The 23,683-nt window shown below is 43.6% G+C and overlaps 1 protein-coding gene across 2 annotated transcripts in view; it reads right to left on the bottom strand.

The window, feature by feature from the left end:
• SLC22A16 (solute carrier family 22 member 16) overlaps positions 1 to 23,683 on the bottom strand; it is a 42,390-nt gene continuing 18,707 nt past the window's right edge. The window contains exons 3-8 of one of the 2 annotated variants that reach the window (XM_040627637.1): positions 18,774 to 18,891; positions 13,925 to 14,456; positions 10,761 to 10,888; positions 7,301 to 7,405; positions 5,938 to 6,037; positions 1 to 317 (exon numbers count right to left, since the gene is read on the bottom strand). In XM_040627637.1, coding sequence (XP_040483571.1) covers positions 166 to 317; positions 5,938 to 6,037; positions 7,301 to 7,405; positions 10,761 to 10,888; positions 13,925 to 14,456; positions 18,774 to 18,891 — 1,135 coding nt within the window. In that variant the 3' untranslated portion in view covers positions 1 to 165. Of the gene's footprint in view, positions 318 to 5,937; positions 6,038 to 7,295; positions 7,406 to 10,760; positions 10,889 to 13,924; positions 14,457 to 18,773; positions 18,892 to 23,683 lie in introns of both variants that reach the window. The other variant, XM_040627636.1, reaches the window with a different exon arrangement.

Below are 23,683 nucleotides of genomic sequence, written 5' to 3' on the forward strand. Positions count from 1 at the left end.
TTTAAAAGACATACAAATGACATTCAGGAGATGAGAATAATACTCCTCTAATACAAAGTCATGAAAATAAACAATAGGTCAGGCGCTAGACAGCACACGCAGCACATTTATTCGCCAAAACCAGAAACCCCCGAGTCAATGACTTCTACTTTTTCCAACGCAGTATTATTGGTTGTGGGAAATAATTTGCCTGAACTCTCTTTTTCTGTATCCTGTTTGGTGGCCTCCTCCCAAGTCGTCGCCAGAGGCCTCCCCATGGTTTCCGGAAGCATTAGGGATAGCAGTCCACTTATGAAGGCCAAAATCCCAACAAGCAGCTAGAAGGAATTACAAGAACAACAGTGAGTGACATATCAAGAAAGAAATGTACCCTTCAGAGAATAATAATTTCGGAACCTTTTTCAGAGGACAGTAGCATTAAATTGGATGCAACAGTTGTAATTTTTACTCCCCCGGGCAACTTTGGTCACTTATGTGGTCCGGCAGAATTGTCACTCGCTAATTCATTCACTGACCACCATGGAGAGCTACTCAGTAAATCCCAGTTAGTGCCTAGATTAGTACTCCTGCAGGCACTGTCCTAGGAGCTGCATGGAGATGCCCCATCTTCCCAGACCCCAGAGAAACCCAGCAACTGAACCTTGGGTTGGAACTTCACAGTCAGAGTCTGTCTTAGTCAAACCTGTCCCTGCCCCCCAAATCGGAACATGATCAATATTCAATAGATGACACAGAATGAATGAATGAATGAATGAACGAGTGAATGAATGTTTCAATGAACCAAAACCTACAGAATTTAGGGGGAACCAAATAAAGGCCAATGGAAACTAACTGCTACTTTGGGGGGTAAGGGTCCATGTGATTTCCTAAATAATTTAGTATTTCTTTACTTGTCAAATTTTCACACAAAAAAGGCAACGTTTTAGATTAGCACCAGGTGTTTGCCTTTAAAAATGCAAATCACATTATACCAACTTTACCCCAATTCAAAAAACAGCAAGTCGCATTAAGAATCCAAGTCTGCATATCTATTCTCAGTGGATCCTTATGAAGATCCTGGGTGGATTCTAGAACTAAATCTCTACACAGTCTGTAAAAATGGTTCCATCCTTACATAATTTAAACGCCTCCAGCCAAAATTACTGCCTGGGAAGAGTCCATAAAAATAAAATAAGGCCTGGTTTTCCTGACAGATCTACACACTTGGAGCGCACACAGTGCCTCCGTGGCGTGGTGCAAGGCCCCATCAGTAACACGCAGACCCGGGACGACGGGTTATTAGTTTGTTTTCCTGAACGCTGATAACCTAATTCTTAGAAATACTTGAGCAAGCCTGGAAGCAGTCGCAGAACTTAAAATGACATTCCAAAGGATGCTTAAAGGAGACTTCCGGTGCCTGCAGACACAGCAGGTGTACCCACTGAGTAAGTCTAAACAAGAGCTAGAATCACTGGAAGACCCAAATGAGGTCTGGATTTTTCTCTTTGCCTTGGCTGTGAGAAGGATAGTCAGGACATAAACCCATCACCCTCCACCTCCCTCCTCTCTCTCAGCATAAGACCTAGTCTCCTGCCACCCCGCCAGCTCCCTCTACCCCTTGAGCATCCTCACAAGCCCCCTACCCCCACCTCCCCACCTCTCACTCTCCCCCTCCACCCTCTCCAGACCCCACTGCTTCTGGCCTCCAAGAGTGGGGTGAGGGGGGCCCTGGGGGGCTGGGGGGTTTCCTCTATCAACAGACTTCCCTCCTCACATGTTTTTGACCTTTTCCTTTCTACCAGTCATTTTCCTTCAGTAAAAATATCAGTTTTCAAGCCTCCTAGAATCTCTGTGTCCTCTCCGCCTGGGAACTTGTTCCTGCTACCCATGTGAACTTGGTTACTTAAACTTCCTGCTCCTCCGTTTCCTCATCTGTCAAACGGAAATAAGAGTAGTACCTGCTTCAAAGGATGGTCGAACGCATTAAATTAAATGACCCATCTAAGGTACTTAAAACAGCCCCTGTCCACGGTAAGCAGTCAATAAACGTGATCACATCATTCAAAGAAACCAGAGACGCTCCCAGCCTCGGCCCACGCCCCCCAAGCTGCTAGCCCGTCCGCAGGCCCTCTCCCACCATCCACAGAAGCTGCTCCTCCCAGGCCACAGACTCCTAGCTGCCAAACCCAACAGACCTTTCCTGTCCTGCTCCTTCTTAGCTGCTGTCCTCTCCTGCCTTCCTCGCCTCCTCTCATCCTTTGGGGTCCTGGCCCCCTCCCCACATCCCTGGCTGCTGCACCTGGCGCTCCTTCCATCGCACCTTAAATGCCATTGTTCCTCTGCCCTTCCGTCTGCTCTCCTCCCTCACCTCTTCATAAACTGGCTCCCACACCCATTCCTCCTGTGCTCTGAGCTCTAGACCTGAAAGCCATCTGCCTCCCAGACGCCTCTGCTGGCCGACCTGCAGGTGCCTCCCACGCATCACACACAATTCCAGTGCACTGTCCTTCCCCGTTTCAACCTGTCCCTCCTCCTGGGTTCCCTCCAGATGCCAAGAATGGCTCTGGCATTCCTCCCACTCCCGACCTCCAGCACACCCAACTGGTCACCAGGTCCCGTGGATGTGACTTTTCTATCCTGTTGTCTCTCAGTCACCCTTAGCACGAATGCACTTCCCTTCTGACCTCCTTTGACATCCCTGCCTGTTTTTCTAGATTATCTCCTGACTTCTATAACCCACCCTGGTGTTAGCAATAAGCTTGACCCCAAACCCAAACTGGCCATGTTCCTTTTTCCCTGTAAGCCTTCCTGTGCCCCCTGCCTAGAATTCCCTTCTCTCTTTCTCCTCTGGCTGACTCTTACTGGCCCTTCTAGCCATAGATTGAAGGCCCCCTCCTCCAGGAAGCCTCCCCTCTGGCCCTAGCTTGGGTTACTAGACTTCTCTTATAACCCATAACCCTGGCATTCCCCATCTACAGCCCTCATCTCTGGGGCTCGGGCTGGTTTGCTCTCCCGCCTTCTCCACCACACTGGATGGACGCTTCTCAGGACACTTGTTTCATTTCTGCTCCACGGCCCCTAACGAGGAGGTTAGTTCAAGAACAACACTCAATAAATCTTTGCCAGACTAACTGAAGAATATAAAACTGATATGAGTTAGTGTCCACTTGTTTTTTAGATTACTAGAAAACATGGTTGATAATAAAAGCATCAGAATGAGTGATTTTCACGTGCATCTTTTTAAAAGAAAAAATACCAACTTATCTTCTAGATCCGCATTTCCATTCCTCCAAATGAAATATTGGCTCCCTAGGCAGTTTGGCACCCATAAATAAACTTAATGAGAAATTCTGTAATTTATTTTTTTACTCATTAAAAACAACAAGCATCATCTGTTGCATCCCAAGGAAGCATATTCCCAGAATCTCTCTGCAAACGTACACAAGACCCTGCTGACAGAGGTGGTCTTGGGGACGGGGACAGGGGCACTCAGGGTCAGGGCGGAGGACTTGTTTCTCTGCATTCCCTTTTGTACTGTTTCTTTAACCTGTGTGAAAGGCATGGTATTTGGGTTGGAATCCAAGCTCTGTCACCTCTGTGACCTTGGATTACCGATTACTTTCTGCACATCAGTTTCCTGGTCTGTAAAATGGGGATAGCAACAAATAGTATCTGCATTCTATGAAGACCGGTTTTTGTAGTTTAGCATAACAAGTGCTATTTAAGTACCTGCTAAATAAAATTTAAAGTCCCTTTTGACTCCATAGTCCCTAACTGACTATTATGGATGTCTTTTTTTTTTTTTATCCTTATTTGGTTTTAGTATTCTTATAGCAGTTTGCTTTTATAGATTTATTTATCTTCTGTGTGTTTCAGCTTATTGGTTTCAAAAATGCCTTCTCCACTTCTATCGCCTATCTATATAATGAGGAGCACAAAGTGCTAGCACAAAGGAGATGCTTCTAGAAAAGTCCATGCCCTAAATAGGATGGTGAACTCTCCAAAAACACATCTCCATGCAGGCCAGACAGCACGTATCATTTCTCAACCTCAGAGTCAGCTCAGGAAAGATGCTTGCCTCCCAACACTGCAACTAAGCAAACTTGACCAAGTGCCTGTTACTGGGACATGAGAGAGATGCAGGCTAGGCCAATGATTCCCAAAGAGTGGGTACACAGCACACCACCCGTGTGTGCAAGGTGATTTTAGGGAGCGCCGCATGCTCTGTTCTATGGTGAGATCTCATTGCTTTATTTTAGAAAAACATATGACTAGCAAACACACCCATGATTTCGCTGATGATACTGCTGAAGACGAAGCTGATTTTAAAAGCCAGTCTATTTGATTTAAAATACCAATTAAGTGATAACATGAGTGGCACATAGACAGAGGGAAATGCTTTGCTGGATACAGTCATGGGGATCCAAAGTTTCCTGTCCTGCTAGAGTCCAACAGTTTAACCAGGGGGGCAAAGACACATGTGCAGACCATAAAGCCAGACTGTGGCTCCACATGGGCTGGGAAAGCAGCACAGGTGAAATTCTACACAGACTGGGGGGAAGGGAGATGTGGGATGGTGGGATCCAGTGTCTTTCTCAGAGAAGTAGGGTTTGCTCTGCGTCTTCAAGGATACATGTGCAAGTTTAGCAAGGAGAGATGGGAGAAGGCTTCTCTGCAGAAGGGATGAGACACAGGAGGAGGGGGCATGCAGCGGAGAAGGAAATGCGTGAGGAAATGAAATAAAGCAGGGGAGATCTGCAGGGGGTCCATCTGGAAAGGACTTCAATATCCAGCAGAGCTCAGATTTTCTTCTGCCCTGAAGGTGACGTGGTAGTCAGGTCGGAGCTGTGATGTGGCAAACTCTTCTGATGGGGTGGGTGGAAGCACAGGGAGAGGATCTGGGAGGCAGAAGGTGGGGGCCATTGAACTGATGAAAGGTAAGCTGAGGCGGTTTTGAGAAGGAAGGTGAGGGTTTGATGTCATGGATGGGGAGGAGAAGGGGACAGAAGAACAGGGCAAATAAAACACGGATGCTCAAGTGTCATGCTGGAGGCCACTGACCTCTACCCCAAAGTGGGGGGGCAGAGGAGAAAGGCGTTAAGGCACAGACCAGTCCTGTCTGGCAACAGCTGACTCTGTTGTGAGACACCCCGGGAGAATATCCATGAGACCAGGGGAAGCATGGGTTTGCAGCATGGAAGGGAAGTCAGAACGGAGAAGAGGTTATCCATGCAGGGACTGGGGAGGATACCTGGAATGGGCTCTTGGAGAATCAATCTATTTAAGGGGAAACCAGAAAAAGAATGAGGAGCACTGAAGACGAGGGACAGCCTAGAGAGAGCTGTGGCAAAGAAGTTCAGAAGGGGGCACCTGGAGGAAGGGGGAGAGGGCCAGAGACCCAGGGCTCTCCCCTAAGTCTCATAGTGCCGCAGGCCACCCCCAAGCCCCCACCCCCACCGTCCCCCATCTTACTCCTGACCAGAAGCTTCCTCCATGAAAAACCCATCAAGTTTCAGGTAAGTTGAAACCCAGACCCCTAAACCTCTCCATCAGGCACCATAGAACCCTCCAAGCAGCAGGCAGCCTCCAGAATTCACCTTGACCTGCAGGCACACGGTGGGAACTCAGAGGCGAGGGCGGCGTGGGCCCGGTGACAGGGGTCGAGGCCCTGGGACGATGGAGACCAGAGCTCTCCCTATGCAGCTTCAGGAGATGGGTGGGGAGAGGTCCTTCCATAGCAGGCATGATTGCAGTTAAGGGCTCACCGGAGGCGAAACGCAATCACCGAACACAAAACAGCAACCACAGCTCTACTTACCGACTGGTGAGCTGTTAATAAGGTTTCTAAAAACTTCCGTAATTGAATTATAAACTGCCTTCCAAGAACTAAAAATACAGAAGGCAGTGAGCTGCTCTGCCTCTCTGTTGCCTCAGTGAGGTTCTCGAAATGATTCCCACCTGTGGCAGGAAGGTCCAAGCGCTGGAGAGAGAAACCCAGAATGGGGCCACGATGCTTCCCACACGGCTCACCATGCTGCCGCTTCCCACAGCCACCGACCTGCGAACACAAGGAGCATTAAGACAGCAGCGAGAATTGGGACGAGCAGAGAGCACAGGCGCCCAGAGGGACGGACCGCCTGCAGCCCCCGTCCCCACTCCCAGCAGAGAATAAATATAACAGAACTTAAGCTCGGCCTAATATACTGGAAAATCATTTTACACTAAAGTTTCAAGAATCCCTTGTGATTTATTTATTTATTTAAAGATTTTATTTATTTATTCGACAGAGATAGAGACAGCCAGCGAGAGAGGGAACACAAGCAGGGGGAGTGGGAGAGGAAGAAGCAGGCTCATAGCGGAGGAGCCTGACGTGGGACTCGATCCCATAACGCCGGGATCACGCCCTGAGCCGAAGGCAGACGCTTAGCTTAACCGCTGTGCCACCCAGGCGCCCCTCCCTTGTGATTTATATCCACATTCTGCGAAACAGTGGTACATACAAGCATACAGATAATTCGAGACACTCAAGACCACCCCCCCCAAAAAAAAGATAAACCATTCTTCCTTTGCTATGCAGATGAGGCCCTTCGGTATATTCATTCAGTCTAACACTGAGAATCACACTGGTCTTCTAGAACAGGAATCTGTTTGGGGTAGGGAACGGACGGGCATGGGGGAGAACGGAAGATATACATCTATGGAACATTCTATTTCAATTTGTTAAAGTCAAGCAGTATATTAATGTGCTTTTCTTTAAAAGCTATTTAAGGTAGCCTTATAGAATGTCTAGTAAGAAGGAAAGAATGTGATTTAACGTGAATAAGTATCTCTTATAAAGCCAAGGAGAGAGAGGCCCCACACTGGAGAAACCAGATCTGCCAAACACCTCGATCTTGGACCTCTAGCCTCCAGACATGTGAGAAAATAGATTCCTGCTGTTTCAGCCACCCAACCCTGGTGTTTTGTCATGGAAACCCTAAAAATTAAGACAACGGACATCAGAACATCAAGAGACACATCCTGAGAAAATTAGCCTTGAGTCATACGGAGAGTCGTGTAAGTCAACTGTATTTGAGATTTAAAATGATTTTAGAATAATAGAGTGTGATGTCACAACACTTTCTTTAATATCTTTGCTAATGAGGTGTAGACAAAGCCTCAGATTCAGAATCAGCATCATCATGTGACTTTCCCGTATCTTAGAGCTCCAGTGACTGCGACAGAAAGAAAGCATTGCTACTCAAAGGTCAAATATAATGAAACGACATGTAAGCAAAAGATACCAAGAAAACAAAAGAGAAAGAAGTAACTCTTACCTTACCATGGTCGGGTACAGCTCTGCCGTGTAAAGGTAAATGAGGCCAAACGATGCCCCTATAGCAAATTTTCCAGCCATAGTCACCACCACCGTCCAAATAAAGTGATCCTAAAAACACACGTATTAGTAAAATAGACCATTATGAGTAATATTCTTAAAAGAAAAATAGAAAATGTTAAAAATTATGATTTAAAACTTTCTAGTTATCCAATATTGTTCAACACAATGAAAAGTTTCATTTCTCTGTTCGAATTTATTTTTTAATCCTACTCATGGTCTGTAAAAGCTTTTCATCTTTCTGAAATTTAGAGAAAAGTATAATAGTGCCTCCCCCTAGTCTTGGAGATGTCAAATTACCAAATTAGAAACGCCATTTGCGAAGACTGTTATGGAATGAGACACGCCCAGATGGTACCGGTTCCAATAATAACTGACCCACTCCTTCTGGAATTGATCCAAGCAGGATGAATCAAAGAACCTTAAGAGCAAAATGTGCTCTTTGTGACAGTAATCCTCTAGCTTATAAATTCTCTTCAGAAAATAATTTGAAAGTGATAACTGAGCTATTGAAACAGTTTCTTTTTTTTTTCTTTTGGTCGATGAGTTTCTCAACAGTGACACCTCTCAGCGCCTCCAATGCAGTTTCTGCTGCCCCTGCTGCGCTCCCCGTCCAGCCGTGGCTCACAAAGACCTCCCACGTTCCATCTTTTCTCTCCTCTCCTGTCTGCCAGCTGGATGTGGAGACCCAGGGGACCCTGGAGTTCGTGAGTTGAGCGTGGCGGTGCCTCTGTCGACCTGAATCCCTGAATGACTCCATGGAGCCAAACACCCCCCCACCACTCCCACCACCACCAACCAGGTACGCCCACATCAAGCTGTCTATGAGCAAGAAATAAATGTCTATTATGTGAAGTCACTGGGACTTGACGATGCCTCTAATACAGCAACTAATGTCACCCTGTCATCCTGATTACTGAGTGTTTGTGGGATGAATCTGTTGACAGTATCTGTTGTAGACAGTGTTTGTTGAATGAATTAATGTGACTTGAAACACACTGAAGTATGCTGACACTGCCATTTGGGGAGAAACTTTATTAGAAGGAAGAAATTTGTGGTCAAGTGTTAGTGCCCTGTTTCTAGAAATCCCCATCAGCTACTCTGCTTTCCCCATTATCACAGGGGCTTAACCATTATAGAATCAAAGGCTCTGGGGTTCTCCTAAACCTTCACCAGCTAGCTCAAAGGCAGCTGTCATCAACTCAACTAGTATACCTGTAAACCACTTTAAAAAAACAAACAAAAAAAGGTATGGATGAAGTTTCCTCAAACTGGCAGCAACCTCCTGGTCTTCAGTAGTTTTACTGCCTCCACATTAGTTGGGTATCAATCAGCTGGAAATTTCAGTTACATAAAACATTTGATTCGCCAACCTTGAGAATTAAGTGAAGTATTACAATAAAAAGAAGTCACTGGTTAACTTAAAGTAAATTTCAAACAATATGCAAAACTTAAAATGCCTTGCTCTAAATGGTAAGATACTATTGCGGAATAATTATATAATCCTAAAGAAAATTATAGAAAGTATTTTAAAGTATTGTTAGAGTGACCATATTTTCCAAATCAGGAATGAAAACACAGGTTCTGATAACATTTGTGGGAGGGAAGACGAGGAGCGCTTCTGGATGCAAGAGTTATTCTAGGGGATGGTGTTTGCCCAAATATCGAAATGGGAAAGTGGTTTCAGTAGCTCATGGCAGTGTTTCTCAGTAGGAAACTGCATTTTTTTTTTATTAATAATGATTTTTTATTATATTATGTTAGTCACCATACAGTACATCCCCGGTTTTCGATGTAAGGCTCGATGATTCATTAGTTGTGTATAACACCCAGTGCACCATGCAATATGTGCCCTCCTTACTACCCATCACCGGTCTATCCCATTCCCCCACTCCCCTCCCCTCTGTAGCCCTCAGTTTGTTTCTCATAGTCCATAGTCCCAGAGAGTAAGTTGTTAATTCAGAATCATTCGAGCTGGCTTCACGCAGAGTTCTTGTCTCCACCTCTGTGGAAACACATATTCCTACGTTTGAACAGTGGATTCAAAAGAACACGATAGAGCAGTGATCAGGATAAAGACGAACAGAACTCAAGTTACTTCAATTCTGTCATTCTACGTGACCATTTGGAGCTTTTATATGCGTTTAAAATTTAACACAGTGGAACAGTGGAAACCGTGAAATACAATTTTTTTGAAGGGTGAATTTTAGTTCATAAATGAAATGTTTCACTAGTTTTTAAGAGAGCTGAAATGTGTTCTTTTTAAATTCTTCATTGTTTTTGAACCTAAAGAACAAATCAAGAGTGGCTGTACCAACTTTCATTCCCACCAACAATGTAGGAGGGATCCCCTTTCTCCACATCCTCTCCAACAATTGTTGTTTCTTGCCTTGTCTATTTTTGCCATTCTAACTGGCGTAAGGTGGTATCTCAGTGTGCTTTTGATTTGAATTTCCTTGATGGCTAATGATTTTGAACATTTTTTCATGTGTCTGTTAGCCATTTGTATGTCTTCATTGGAAAAGTGTCTGTTCATATCTTCTGCCCATTTTTTGATTTGTTTATTTGTTTCTCGTGTATTGAGTTTGAGAAGTTCTTTGTATATCTTGGATACCAGTCCTTTATCTGTAGTGTCATTTGCAAATATATTCTTCCATTCCGTGGGCTGCCTCTTAGTTTTTCTGACTGAGGAAACTGCATTTTTAAGAACAAGCTTCTTGAGGGATTTAGGTGTACTCGAAATTGGAAACTATTAATCTACTGCAATGAAAAACAACTATTTAAATTGAAACAGTCCTGAATATAAAACTCATTACATCCTCCAGATGTCTCTATGGCTTCCTCCCTCCTTCAGGTTTCTAATCAACGGTCACCTTCTCTGAGAGGCACACCATCCTCGATCACCCTGGATAAAATAAACACATATGTCTCACACACACACACACACTTTCTCTCTCTCTCTCTCTCCCCTCATCCGTCATCCTGTTTTGGTTTTCTTCATACTGACAGAAACTTGATTCACTGTGTGTCTTCAGCACCTAGAACAATACCTGACACATAATATATGCAGAATACATATTTGTTGAATGAATGAATGTTTAAGATAATAATAATCACTGGAAGATGTGATCAACCTTCCTCATTCAGGACCATTGTGTTTACAAAATACAACACTGGTCATCTCTGGGAAGTGGGATTATGGACTTTTTTTTTTTTTTTTACATTTTTTCCTTATTTTTTTTGTTACAATGAACATGTATTACTTACATCACAGAGAAAGAACAGTTTTTTTTAAAAAATTTTAAAATATTATGTATATACTCCGTCCATATGTCTGAATTCATCTTCATACTTACTGTCATAGTATAACTAACCATGCTTTCAATAAAACATAAAAATAACTCACCTTGGGGATCACCATAACCACACCACAGAGCAGTGCTCCTGAGATAAGGGAGAAGGCCAGAATGTTCCTTCTCCCTATACGGTCCATCCCCCAGCATATGAAGATGTAGGCAGGAATTTCCACTGCACCTGTCATTGAGTGAAAGGGCTCTCTATAAGCCATGGCAACCAACCACACAAGGGGACCGCGCCTTCTAACCCACCACCCAAAAGGAGTGATCAGCCCTCTTCCCGCTTCCAGGGGCCCCTAAGAACCACCCAACGCCTGCCCTGCAAGCCCTACACCTTTTAAGCTCCCTGGAGTGAAGAGGATGTGTCCTGTGAAGTGCACTAATGCTCCCACAATCCACCTGGCACTTATCACCTGTCCTGGGGATCTTGCCCCCTACTAGGCTGGAAGCTCCCCAGTACACAGCATGGGGCCCAGAGGACAGCCTGTTGGATGAATGCATAAGTAAATTCATAGATGACACTGATAATTTCTGATCTTTGGTTTCTCACGCTTGGCAGAATGAAGGAAAATTCTAGATCAGTAACCTCAAAGTTAGGAACTGAAGTAGAAAATTCGGTGTCAACTAGGTACACAAACTAATAATAATGCGTGATGGATTTTTAAATCTAAAAATAAACATCTAAAAATCTAACATGAATCCCCTACGAAACAGAAACAGCCTCGGGCCTCTTTTTACTGCCCCACCACCAAAGTAAAGAGCTGGATCTCTAAGTCCATAACTGATTTAAAAGCTCTTCTCTTTGAATCTGAGATCCAGGGCCAAAAAGCACTTTGTCTACCAGCCAGAACAAAACAGGAAGCAAGCAAGATCTTTCGGCCAAACTGAGCAAACCCAACGATCTCCTCTAGGAAACTGCCATTGTTTACCAGCCCAGATCTTCCAAGTAATTCAGTGTCAACTTCTCCCCTCCCTCTGCAGTTTGCCTAATCTCAGGATGCGCCTCCCCAGCCGATCAGGAGTGACCTGCCCTTGTCTGCGCAACTGCAGAACGTTGCAAGCACCTGGAGAGGCAGGTCCGCCTCGCTGTCTCCCACAGCTTCTGAACACATCATAGGGGTAGATACGTATACTCCGGGTGAACATTCTCAGTAATACATCAGAAATGTACACAGCTCTGCTGCTCAAAAAAACACTGGCCAGGCAAAGGCAAAAAATAACATTCCGAGCCGCCTTTGAGAGCTGGTCTCGCTCCCTTTCATCGACATGGAAAATAGTCAGCTCTGAAGAAAATGCTCCCTTCCATGGACCCTGCAGAGGTAAGGTCCATGCTTTCAGGCCAGGTCAGGGTGTACGTCTCTTACTCTACCTTTTTTTTACTTTGAAGAGTTTATCAAGCACTTTTCAAGGTCAAATAAGATAATGACCCTCAAAAGAGCTGCATGGAAGTAAGCCTGCCGTAGTGTCCCCACTTTAAAATGGAGAGTAAATGCTTTGAGCCAAATGAGTAAGGGACAGCTCAGGGACCAGAAGCAAGATCTTCGGGAGCCAAGACTCCTTTCCTGCAGCCTCCCTCCCCCACTGCCTCCCTCTGTGCCTCAGGACTGGGTGTTGGGCCACCAACCAACTTCCTGGGGTCTAGCAAAGCAGGGCATCAACTGTGAAATGGCTGATGAGACACTGAAAGTATCCGACACTGGTTTTTCTTGGGTTGTTGCTTCAGGATATTGATACCACGTCTAATTTTTGGTGTGACTGTGTCTGGGATACAAATGGTGCAAGCAACGAGGTCCAAGCCTCCTGGGATTTGGACAATCTGCCATTACTTTCTTCACTCTTTAAAACAGACCCAGTTCTGCTCCTATTCCCACATAACCCCAAAGGGTATGTCTTGAAGCTGCTGAAGTATTTATCACCTGCAAGTGGCACAAAACCTGGGCTGAAATCCCCACCAGCCCCAACCCATCTCGGGAGATGAAAACTCATTCCAAAATGTCACAGCCTAGAAACACTGACTGGAAGTGCCCCCCAGCAAGAGGACTTCTGGGAAGGGTAATAACATGAAACCTCCAAGACAGTAGAGAAGAGAAAACCAAGTATATTTATCTTAGAAACATTTTTATATTTATGAGATGTCCCAGTTTCTTGAGAATTTATATGTCCATTAAAACAAAGCAACTGTATCATAACGATCTAAGAATTCTAGCTTCCCTAAGCTTCCCCACGTCACACCCCACCCCACTTGGTCCTCCTGCCACTTGCTGCTCTGTTCTAGGAATACTGCATCATCTCTCAAACTGACTTATAGAATGGGTTTGAAGCCAAGATGGACTCTGCAAACTTGTTGGTTTGCCCAAAAAGAAAATAGTGGGTTTTATGGGGGGGGGGGTGTTCTGCTTAAAATGACTTCTCTGGTAATTCCTGCTGAGCTATAATAAACAAAAACACATGTGTCATCAGAGCACTTTAATGAGAAGGGATGCTATCTATATGTAAAAATGTAAAAGCAAGATTTTTCTGAGAATAATAGGAAATGCAGGCAGCCTTTGTGAAAATGACCAGAAGTTAAGACTAGATGGACAAATACCGATTTCTAATACTTCTCTCATGTTTGGTGTGAATTTGGTTGACCCTCAGAGTCACACCTCAAGACGTCACACCAATATCTGGAGCCATTTTAACCTGCTACTAAAATGAAGGAAGCATGACAACGAAATTATAGTTGCACGTATTTAAGTGATCTTACTGACTGTAATTTCTACATTAAGGACTTTTGAAGGTAGAAAGATACCAGAAGATCTCCAAGACATATTAAATTTTAAAAGGAAAGCCACATACAAAAAACAATAGGTAGTGAATGATCTCTTTATCTGGACAAATGTATGAAAATGCACAGAAAGAGATCTAAAAGGGTACAAGCCAGATATTATAGACATCACTTCTCAAAGAGAGTTCTGAGATGGGGGTGGGCTTACAGGAAGGAAGCAAGCAAGGAGCAGAGGCAGAAAAGAAAGGAGAGACTAAATTCTTCTGACTGTTGGCACTGTTTTAAAAGAAAATATATACCTGTGCTCCAGCATAATGACACTAAAAGAGACCATAATAATATAGTTGGCGGTATTGTTCCTGGTAGAGAAAAGACAATAAAAACACACTAAAAACATGGTGGAAACATCACTTCATTGCTACACTTAAATATAATTTAACTACTTACCCATGAGGAAGAGGTTTAAATATTCATTGCCTCCCAAATGAACAGAATTCAAGGAGAAGAAGTAGAATCCCAAACACCCAGTGAACCAAATCAGCCAAACAGTAAGTGTCCTTGTTCCAACATTCCAGTCATAAAATAGATCTAACAGGTTGTGCTTCTTAACTTCAAGGGGTTCATTGCCAACAGGACCATTTAGGTCCAGTGACAAAAGTTCTGACAGTTTACAGGAGCTTGCCCTATTCCACTTGGCCATGGTATCAACTACTCTTTGTGCTTCTTCATATCTTCCCTCTGAGAGAAGCCAAAATGGTGTCTCTGGGAGGATCCAACAGCACAGGAAAAAGGGGGCAGTCACTGTGGAGAGGACTATCTGATAGATCCACCAGGTCCTGACAAAGTAGCCTGTCAAAGCCACCACCATTGTTCCAATGGAAAAAAAAGAATGCATGTGGATGCATGCCCACGTCCGAGACTTCACGCCAATAAACTCCGTCACATAGACAAACACCACCACGAGATAGCCACTTCCAGACTGAAAAACAAAGCAGGGAGGGTGGTCCAGATTTAAGGTCACATTTATAACTGCTGAGGGGTCTGATCTCTGTGCATATCACCCATAAGCAAGAAAGAAAATGACAAAAATTGTTTTCTGAAACCCTTACTACATTTATCAAATGGTGTTCAATCCAATCCATCCTTCTTCTTTAAACGGTTCTTTTCATCCTTCCCCCACCCTCGCCACCCCCAATGGCCAAACTCGAGAGGTTATGTCTGATATAAATGAGAGGCTATGTATGATATATGTTAGGCACTGCCTTTGGTCTCATGTAAGGATTCCTCTGTAGCGTGCACTTATTTCTCAGTTCATAAACCCGTAAACGTGCTTACCAATTTCTCTATATACAAGAGGTCCTAGTATTCAATCCTAAATGGTTAAATGGGGACAAAAACTTACGGTAACTAACGTGAAGAGAAAGATTTGACAGAAGCTTTATTTTAATGAGCAACAAAAGAGAAAATTTCATGAAAATTAGAAACTTCGGTGCACCAAAGGAGATGACCAACAGAATGAAAAGACAACGTACGGAATGACATATTTACCAATCCTATATCTGATAAGAAATTAATATCCAGGACATATAGAAGACTCCTAAAACTCAACAACAAAACAAACAATCTAATTCAGAATGAGCAAAGAATTTAGATTTTTCCAAAAAGATAAACGAATGGCCAACAAGCACATGTAAAGATGCTCAGTATCACTAACCACTAGGTTATGCAGATCAGAACCACAGTGCAATACCGCCACATTTAAAAAAAAAAAAAAAGGCAGAAAATAACAAGTGTTGACAAGGATGTGGAGAAACTGGAACTCTTGTGCACTATTGGTGGGAATAGAAAATGATACAGCTGCTATGGGAAACAGCACAGGGATTCCCAAAAAAACCTAAAAATAGAATTACCATATGATCCAGCAGTCCCACTTTAGATATATACCCAAAACAACTGAAAGCAAGGTCTCAAAGAAATCCTTGTACACCCATGTTTGTAACAGCCTTATTCACAATGGCTAAAATGTGGGAGCAATGCAAGCATCCACGGACAGATGGATAGACTAGCCAAATGTGGTCTATCCAGATAATGAACTATTATTCAGCCTTAAAAAGGAAGGAAATTCTGACACATGCTACAACATGCATGAACTTTTAGGACATTATACTAAGTGAAATAAGCCAATCACAAAAAGATAAAATAATGTATTGTTCCACTTATATGAGGTACATAATGTAGCTGAAATCATAGAGATAGAAGATAGAATGTGGTGGCCAGGGGCTAGGGGGAGGAGGAAATGAGAGTTAGTGTTTAATGGGCATACAGTTTCAGTTTTGCAAAACGGGAAGAGTTCCGGAGATAGATCATGATCATGGTTGCACAACGATATGAATATACTTAGTATCACTGAAATGTATACTTAAAAATGGTTAAGGTGGTAAATTTTATGTTATGTGTATTTTACCACATTTTTAAAAATTGGGGAAAATTATTTTGAAAAAAAGCCTGTTTTTAACAAAATTTAGACTATAATAGCAATATGTGATCATTCTTGGAATAAACAAAGAATGAATCCAATGATGGATTTTTTTTGTGGGGGGGATGATGAGAGGATTAGAATTTTTCCTACAAGAGTATTTCACATTTGACTTTTATAACACAAATCATAAAGTTAATTTTTGCAAAATTATTCGAGAGCCAAAGGCCTCTCTTAACCCTTTGATATTCAAATCATACTCTTTTGAAGGCTCATCATGTCATTATCCTTGTGGATGTTAATTTCTTCAAACGTTAACTGTTCTAGCTCTGCCACATCCCAGTTGGCCAAGGGATTTGGGTAGGATGATTTCGTTTTCCCCATTATTCTCAAGGACTTTTTGTAATCAAACATCTTTTGTGAGACCTGCACTTTCTCCTTGCATCAGAGAGTCAGAATGAGGCTAACCTACAAGCAATCTCCTGTGACAGAGAGGACGACACTAGTAGTAAGCAGGAATGTGTGTGATGCGGCCTATGCATTAATGTTCAGTTTAACGTTTTTGTGACAACAGCTTTTATTTCTCCATACAATCTTGTAATTGCAGGACTCAGATAATGAACCCTGATAACGAGGACTCCCACACCCAAGAATCTAGTTGTTTGGTAAATGTTTGCTGCTGTTACAGTAAACAAAGATGGCGATAACCGTCAAATGCTACAAATTTCCCGCATTAAGTCAAGCAGTCACATCAGTGCCTGGCAGGGTTGTTTTTTTTCCGTATTAATTCTGAGTCCACTCCCACCTCCTATGCTTACTTCTATCACTGGGTTCAGACAATCCGTACACAATTATGTAATTCCGAAACACTCCTTGGATCCATTCACACCTGTCACCTCCACTGATAACACTCTGTTCTCACATCTCCCCTGACCTCACCCCCACATAGCAGCCAGAACAGCCACTTCGCCCCACTGAACCCCTTCAGGAGATTCCCACTGCCTCTAGGAAATCAAGCAAACTCTTAATCATCCTCCAACCCCTGGCTAATCACCCTCTACCCCTTCAGCCTCAACAAGGCTTTTTATCTCCTCTCTATTCTCCAGACAACTAGACCTTCAATTCCTTCTCACCTTAGGGCCTTCTTACTTGCTGCCTCGGTCTGAAACGTTCTTCTCTTACCCATTCTTCAGAACTAAAAAGCCCCTGACTCTCCAGCCTCTCCACCCTCCCAACTTAAGGCCCCCCACTGTCACACCTCCATTGTTAACATTGTATTTTTGAAGATGGCCCATCAGTGTCTTGCCTTCCCACTACACTGTAGGGTTATTGAAATAGTCTGGTCTGATTTACTTAGCATTACACTCTGAGGACAAATTCTAATAAATGTGTTGAGTAAATGAGTCTGCCTGCATCTTCTCTACTCAGAATTTAACTCCAACTACATTTTCCATGAAAATCAAAGACAGAAAATTAAGGCCACATTTACAAATGTATTCAATGAGTGGCTGTCTCATTTTCTCAGTATTTGCAAGACTGAATCAGATATTTTCAGAATTCATCCTCTTAAGCCTTCCAAAGGGGACCTTCACACTCTCTCCATACCCGTGCCTCCGTTGAACCATCATTCCCACCAAAGGTCTCAATAAATCTCACTCTGCAGTCACAGAGCCATTTCCCCTCATTCATTCCTCAGTGGAGACAGACTGCGGGGTGTTATCTGTTATAGTAAAAATTCTTAACATTCCTAAATACATATAATTACTTTTTTTTTAAGGGGCTACACCTCCAATTCTCTTAATTTTTTTTCTTTTTATGCATTGTCCCTATCCCTGGCCATCTGCATGGCTTCCTAGGAACCGTGTCCAGCCATCCATGAAGACTCCAAAACTGAACACACCAGTCTGCTCTGTGAGGGCTTGGGGCCTCTCCTGAGATCGCAGTCCTTGGCCTCTCCCTGGAATCTTGGCTCCTACGTCCTGTTGAGAGGGGATGCCTGCCCGTCCCTGAGTTTAGCAAGGTCACAAGCTCCTCCCACAGACAGAAACTTCACTCCACTGCCCTTGACTGGTGACCTCCAACAGGATTCACTGCTGCTGTTATCTGGCAGTTTGGACCCTGTCTGGAAGCCTCACCAAATGTGGGGGCACTTCGTCACTGGCTGCTCCACTTCCAATACCAGTCCCCACCTGAAGGACAGCCCACCGTGCATGTTAACTTTAATCTCACTGACTCCTGATAACGACCCAGTGAAGCAGGTAGTATTTTCTAGTTTACAGCTTAGAAACTAAGGCTCAAAGAGGACACCATGTTTGCCCAAGGCCACACAGTGAAAAGCCAAAACACGACAAAGCTGGTATTCAAGCTCATGCCCTTTTCCCTATATTTTCCTGTTCCTCCTAACAGAAAAGCCTAATGCCTTCTTGTTTTCATTCCTACTGCACATTATACGAACGCCTTTCTTAACAATGCACCTTAAGCATCTGTTTGGCTCATGCACCCAGGGCCTGACTCGGCCAATAGCATTGCTCAGAAATGAAATCATGCCTTAGTAATTGTGGAATGTGGATCGTGGGCCAGGCGTGGAGTCAAACAAAAAGTCTCTGCCTAGTAAGCAACCATTTTTCATGTTAATGAGTTTCATTGTAACACAGGGCACTACTATTCCACAGAAAGACCTCTCAGTGGAAGAACAAAGATGAGTCCTTTCTCTCTCTCACCACATTCTAAATGACCCAAACGAAGACAGTTAGTCTCCATACGAAAATACTGCAGGAGAATTAATGAGGGTTTTTTTTTAAAACCACACACACGACTCACCATAGCGAGAAGAAAGCGTGCGATCATGAAGCTGTAATAATCAGACGAGAATGCCGCTGCTATGCCAAAGAAAAATATGCCAGTGCTTGTGAACCACAAGACAAGCCGTCTTCCTATCCTGAAAAATAAGAATCACACAGTGGGACAAGCAAGGTGTGGTTATAACAGTTCAAGCATTCACTCCAGCTCACGGAAGAGGAGTATCACCTATGTATTTAATAGCTTACGTATGATTGCTGCTATTCATTCATGTATCTGGGGAAGTTATGAGTTTAACACAGGCAAGAGGCCTGTCTTTCAGTGGAGATCCCCAGAGGACTTGCCAACGTAGGACTGGTGAGGGAGAGGAGGGGGGATTTGTCCTTCTGCTCCCAGGCCTTCTGCTCTCTGACACATTGAAGCATCTTCCCTGTGAGGCTGGCTCTGCCCACAAGGGTAAAGCAGCTCGTGGCGGGCCTCCTTAAAAACAGAGGTCTTGCTACATTCTGCTCCTAGAATAAGCTGCTTACTTGCCCCAGATTTTCATAATGGGGAGGGGCATTTCTTTGTCTAAAAAGCAAACAAACAAATTATATTCCTGATGGATTTTTTTAAAATTGAGATATAATTCACATAACACATAATTCAACCTTTTTTAAAGGATACACTTCAGTGTCTTGTAGTATATTTACAAAGTTGTGCCACGCTCATGACTAATTCCAGGACATTTTCATCACTCCAAAAAGAAACTCGGAACCCAGGAGCCATCATTCCGCCTTTCCTGCTCCCTCCAGCTCCTGACAACCACTAACCTGCTTTCTGTCTCTATAGGGAGTTGCCTATTTTGGACATTTTATATTAACAGTCACACAACATAGGACCTCCTGTGTCTGGCTTCTTTTACTTAGCATTGTGCCTTCAAGTCTCATCTGTGACGTAGCGTATATCTGTACTTCACTCCTTTTTGGATCTAAATACATGCCACTGTGTGGCTGTGCCACAGTTGTTTACCCATTCATCAGCTGATGGACATTTGGATTGTTTCCGCTTTTGAGTTATTGGGAATAATGCTGCCATTAACTTTTTGTGAGCGAAATTTTGTGTGAACTTATGTTTTCAGTTCTCTTGGGTATATACCTAGGAGTGGAATTGCTGGGCCATAATGATAGCTCGATGCTTAACATTTGGAGGAACTGCCAAACTGTTTCCCAAAGGCGCTGCCCCATTTTTACAATGTCACCCACAACGTATGAGGGGACCAATTTCTCCACATCCTTGGCAACTCTTGTCTATTATTGTCTATCTTTTTGATGACCGCCATCCTAGTGAGTGTGCAGGGGTATCTCATTGTGGTTTTGATTTACATTTCCTTAATGATTAATGATGGTGAGCATTTTCATATGTGCTTATTGGTCGTTTGTATATATTCCAAGAAATATCTATCCAAATCCTTTCCCCATTTTTAAATCGGGTTATTTGTCTTTTTATTGTTGAATTATAGGAGTTTTTTATATATTCGGGATACTGGACTCTTATTAGATATGTGGTTCACAAATATTTTCGCCCTGTGAGTTGTCCCTGACAGATAATTTTAAGGCAAAAGAATATAGCCTTGAGATTCCAACTGACACATATGCCTGGTAAAGCAGATGATATGCAAGCAAAAAAAAAAAAAAAATCCTTTGCACACCCTCAGCCTTCTGTGCTCCCACACATACTAGTAGGGATGGTTGGCCCTATACACACATGTTCTCCAAACTCATCTGAGCCCTGAATGCCATTTCATACTTTCTACCCATCTCCAACCAACCTCCTCGACCACCCACAATTGTCTCTACCAGCCATCTCCTGAGAGAACAGAGACCATCAAAGAGAAAGCCCCACAACTTCCTGTTTTGCCCACCTGCCAGCACAACCTGCATCTGCGTTCAGCTCTCTTTTCCTCGCTCCTCTCTAGAGACACACACCCTTTTCTCTCCAAATACCAGTGTGCAATCTTTGTATTGGATCATGCCTCTTTCCACCTCCTCTGAGAACTTACTCTAACAATTACTTCCTCTGCCTCTCTCTTTCTCTCTCTCCTCTGACTCCTTCCTTTCAGTTTAAGTCTTTTCCAGCCAAGGACAAGAACCTTCTCTGGACCCCATCACTCCTTCAGCCACATTACATCCTGCCTTTCCCGCACTGATGGCTTATCCTTAAGAAATCCCTACTTCCTCAGCTCCTGCGGTTCCTTAGCCAGTGACCACCGGGTCGCCACTGACTTTTCTGAGATGGCTCTCCAGTCCCCAGGGACCTCCAGGCTGCCTCTCTCAGTCCCGACCTGCCTGTGTTCTCTAGTGCCACTGACCATGCCTGCTCCTGAAGGCCCGCTCCCCATGGGTTTGCAGAACACCCCTCTCCAGGTTTGGCCCGTACCGTCCTGAGGGCCCACCTGCCTCAATGCTGGCATTTCCTGAAGTCCTCTACTGTACGCTCTCTGCCCTTGTGACGTCATCCGCTCTCCTGGCTCGGATTCCTAAATACACGTTATTAACGGCCCCCTGGCCTTCGGCTCCTAGTGGTTCTTCTCCATTTGCACGTCCTGCACTGCTGTCCTCTTTTGTTATTGCTGGTGGTGGTATTCTGATTTTCCCCTTTTTTCTTAATCCAGGGATAGGACACGCTCATTGGAAAATACACTCAAACATGTTTCCCGTTCTTCTAAGGTGGCTCTTTCCCTCGTGTTTCCTGAGCTGGTTGATATTCTTCCCCCCAAATCCTCTTCCTCCTGCATAGTGGCCACAAAATTATGTCAGTTTAAAAATGCCTCCTCGGGGCACAGGGGTGGCTCAGTCGGGTAAGCGTCTGCCTTCAGCTCAGGTCGTAATCCCAGGGTCCTGGGATCGAGTCCCACATTGGGCTCCTCACTCTGCGGGGAGCCTGCTCTCCCTCTCCCTCTGCCTGCTGCTCCCCCTGCTGCTCTTTTAAGATATGTCTCCATCTTTCCCTCCCTGTCTCTCCTGCCTTCATTTGGGCCTTCACCACTTCCTACATCTCTCACCCCAGTGGCCCCCCAACCGGCCCTCCTAATGTCACACCAGTGCACCCCCCTCCCACACTTCCCAGAAATAAAAACAATTCTGGGTGTGGTTTTGCTTCACTTCCTTCATCCATCCTATGCTTCTGCCAAATGGAGCTCCCCACAATTCCCTGAACGCTCTAGGCTCTCTCGGGGCACGAAATTGTTCCCTCCCCCTTAGAAAGCCTTCCCTAGTGAGCATTCAAAACCCAGGTCAAATGTGCAGCCTTTTCTGTCCATTCTCTGTGGTCTTGTGGCAGAAATGAAGAGACAACGCACTGTAGTAATGAGGCATTCAGACCTGGGTTCAAATCCCAGCTCCACTGCTTACTTTCCAAATAAACTTTCTGTGCCTCCTTTTCCACACCAGTACTTAAAATAGGGCCAATAGTGCCTACCTCCCAGACTTCTTTAAGTAATTAAATGAGATAATACACAAGACATTTAAAATAGTACCTAGTGCACAGTAAATGGTGCATAAATGTGAGTTATTATTTTAAAAGCATTGATCACATTTCATTGAAATTATCTGTTTAAAAGTCTTTCTCCTACACTGTTAGCTCCATAAGGATGGGATCAGATCTTATTTCTTTGCTTTTTTATTATAATATATCATACATACATAAGAATGCATAAAAATACATATGTACAATTTGGAGAATAATAAAGACTCAAACATCTAGGAAATCACAACCCAAAGTAAGAAAGAGATCATTGCCACCTTCCCAATAGCTTCTCACACCTCCCTTTGATTCCAAACCCCAAACTCTTTGCCCCCTTTTGGAGGGACCATTATCCTAATTTTGGCAACCATCAATTCCTTGCTTTTCATTCCATTTTACCACGTTTATAGGCAGCCCTAAACAAGATAGGTTACTTTTGCTAGTTTTTGAACTTTCTATCACTGAACAGTACTGTATGTATTATTTTATGTCTTGCTTCTTTCGCTCAATACTATTTTTGGAGATTCATCTCTGTTGTTTGTGTAGCTATGTTTCATTCATTGCATGGCCACACATTCCACAGCCAGATATACTGCAATACATGTGTCTAAAATATGGCTGAAGTATGTTTGGGTTCCTTGCATGGCCAGGCTGGTGGCAACAATGCCGTAGGAGCCTTTTGATGCACTGACCCATGTGGACATGTGCAAGGGCATCTCCAGGGTCAAAGCCCTAGGACATGTGATCTGTGCACATCACCAACTTTTCTGTATAATGAGAAACCATTCTAAGTTTTCCTGATTTGCATTCTCAATTTGCATTCACACCAGCAGGGTGAGAGATCCTATTCCCCCATATCCTCACCAACACCTGGCATTACAAGACTTTCTACTTTTGACAACTGGTCAAAAATAAATGGTATGGTTATAGATCATTAACATCTTTTTCAGCTTTCCATTAGCCATTTGGATTTTCTCTTTTATGAAGTGACTTCAAATCTTTTTCCCAGTTTTCTATTGGGTTGTCTTTTTCCTATTGATATAAAAGTCCTTTAAGTATTCTGGATTCTAATCTTTTAGTTATATGTGAAACAAATATTCTCTCTCTCTCTTTTTCTCTCTGGCTTGTCTTTCTTCTCTTACTGGTGTCTTTTCATGGACATAAATTCTAGGGAAGTCAAATTTATCCATTTTTTCCTTCATGGTTAGTGCTTTTTGTGTCTTAAAAAAAGATCTTCCCTTCCTTTGATTAGGTTCTGAAAATATTCACCCCTATTATCTTTCTAAAGTTATATTGTTTTTCCTTTCACGTATGTACATTTAATCCTTCTGATGTTTGTACTATAAGGTGTGAGGAAGGGACACCAGTTGCATTTTCTTCTATATGGCTATACAGTTGTCCCAGCACCACTTATTAATCCTTTTCCT

Source organism: Ursus maritimus, unplaced genomic scaffold (assembly GCF_017311325.1).
Source record: "Ursus maritimus isolate PB19 unplaced genomic scaffold, ASM1731132v1 scaffold_13, whole genome shotgun sequence".
In the NCBI taxonomy this organism is placed as follows: Eukaryota; Metazoa; Chordata; class Mammalia; order Carnivora; family Ursidae; genus Ursus; species Ursus maritimus.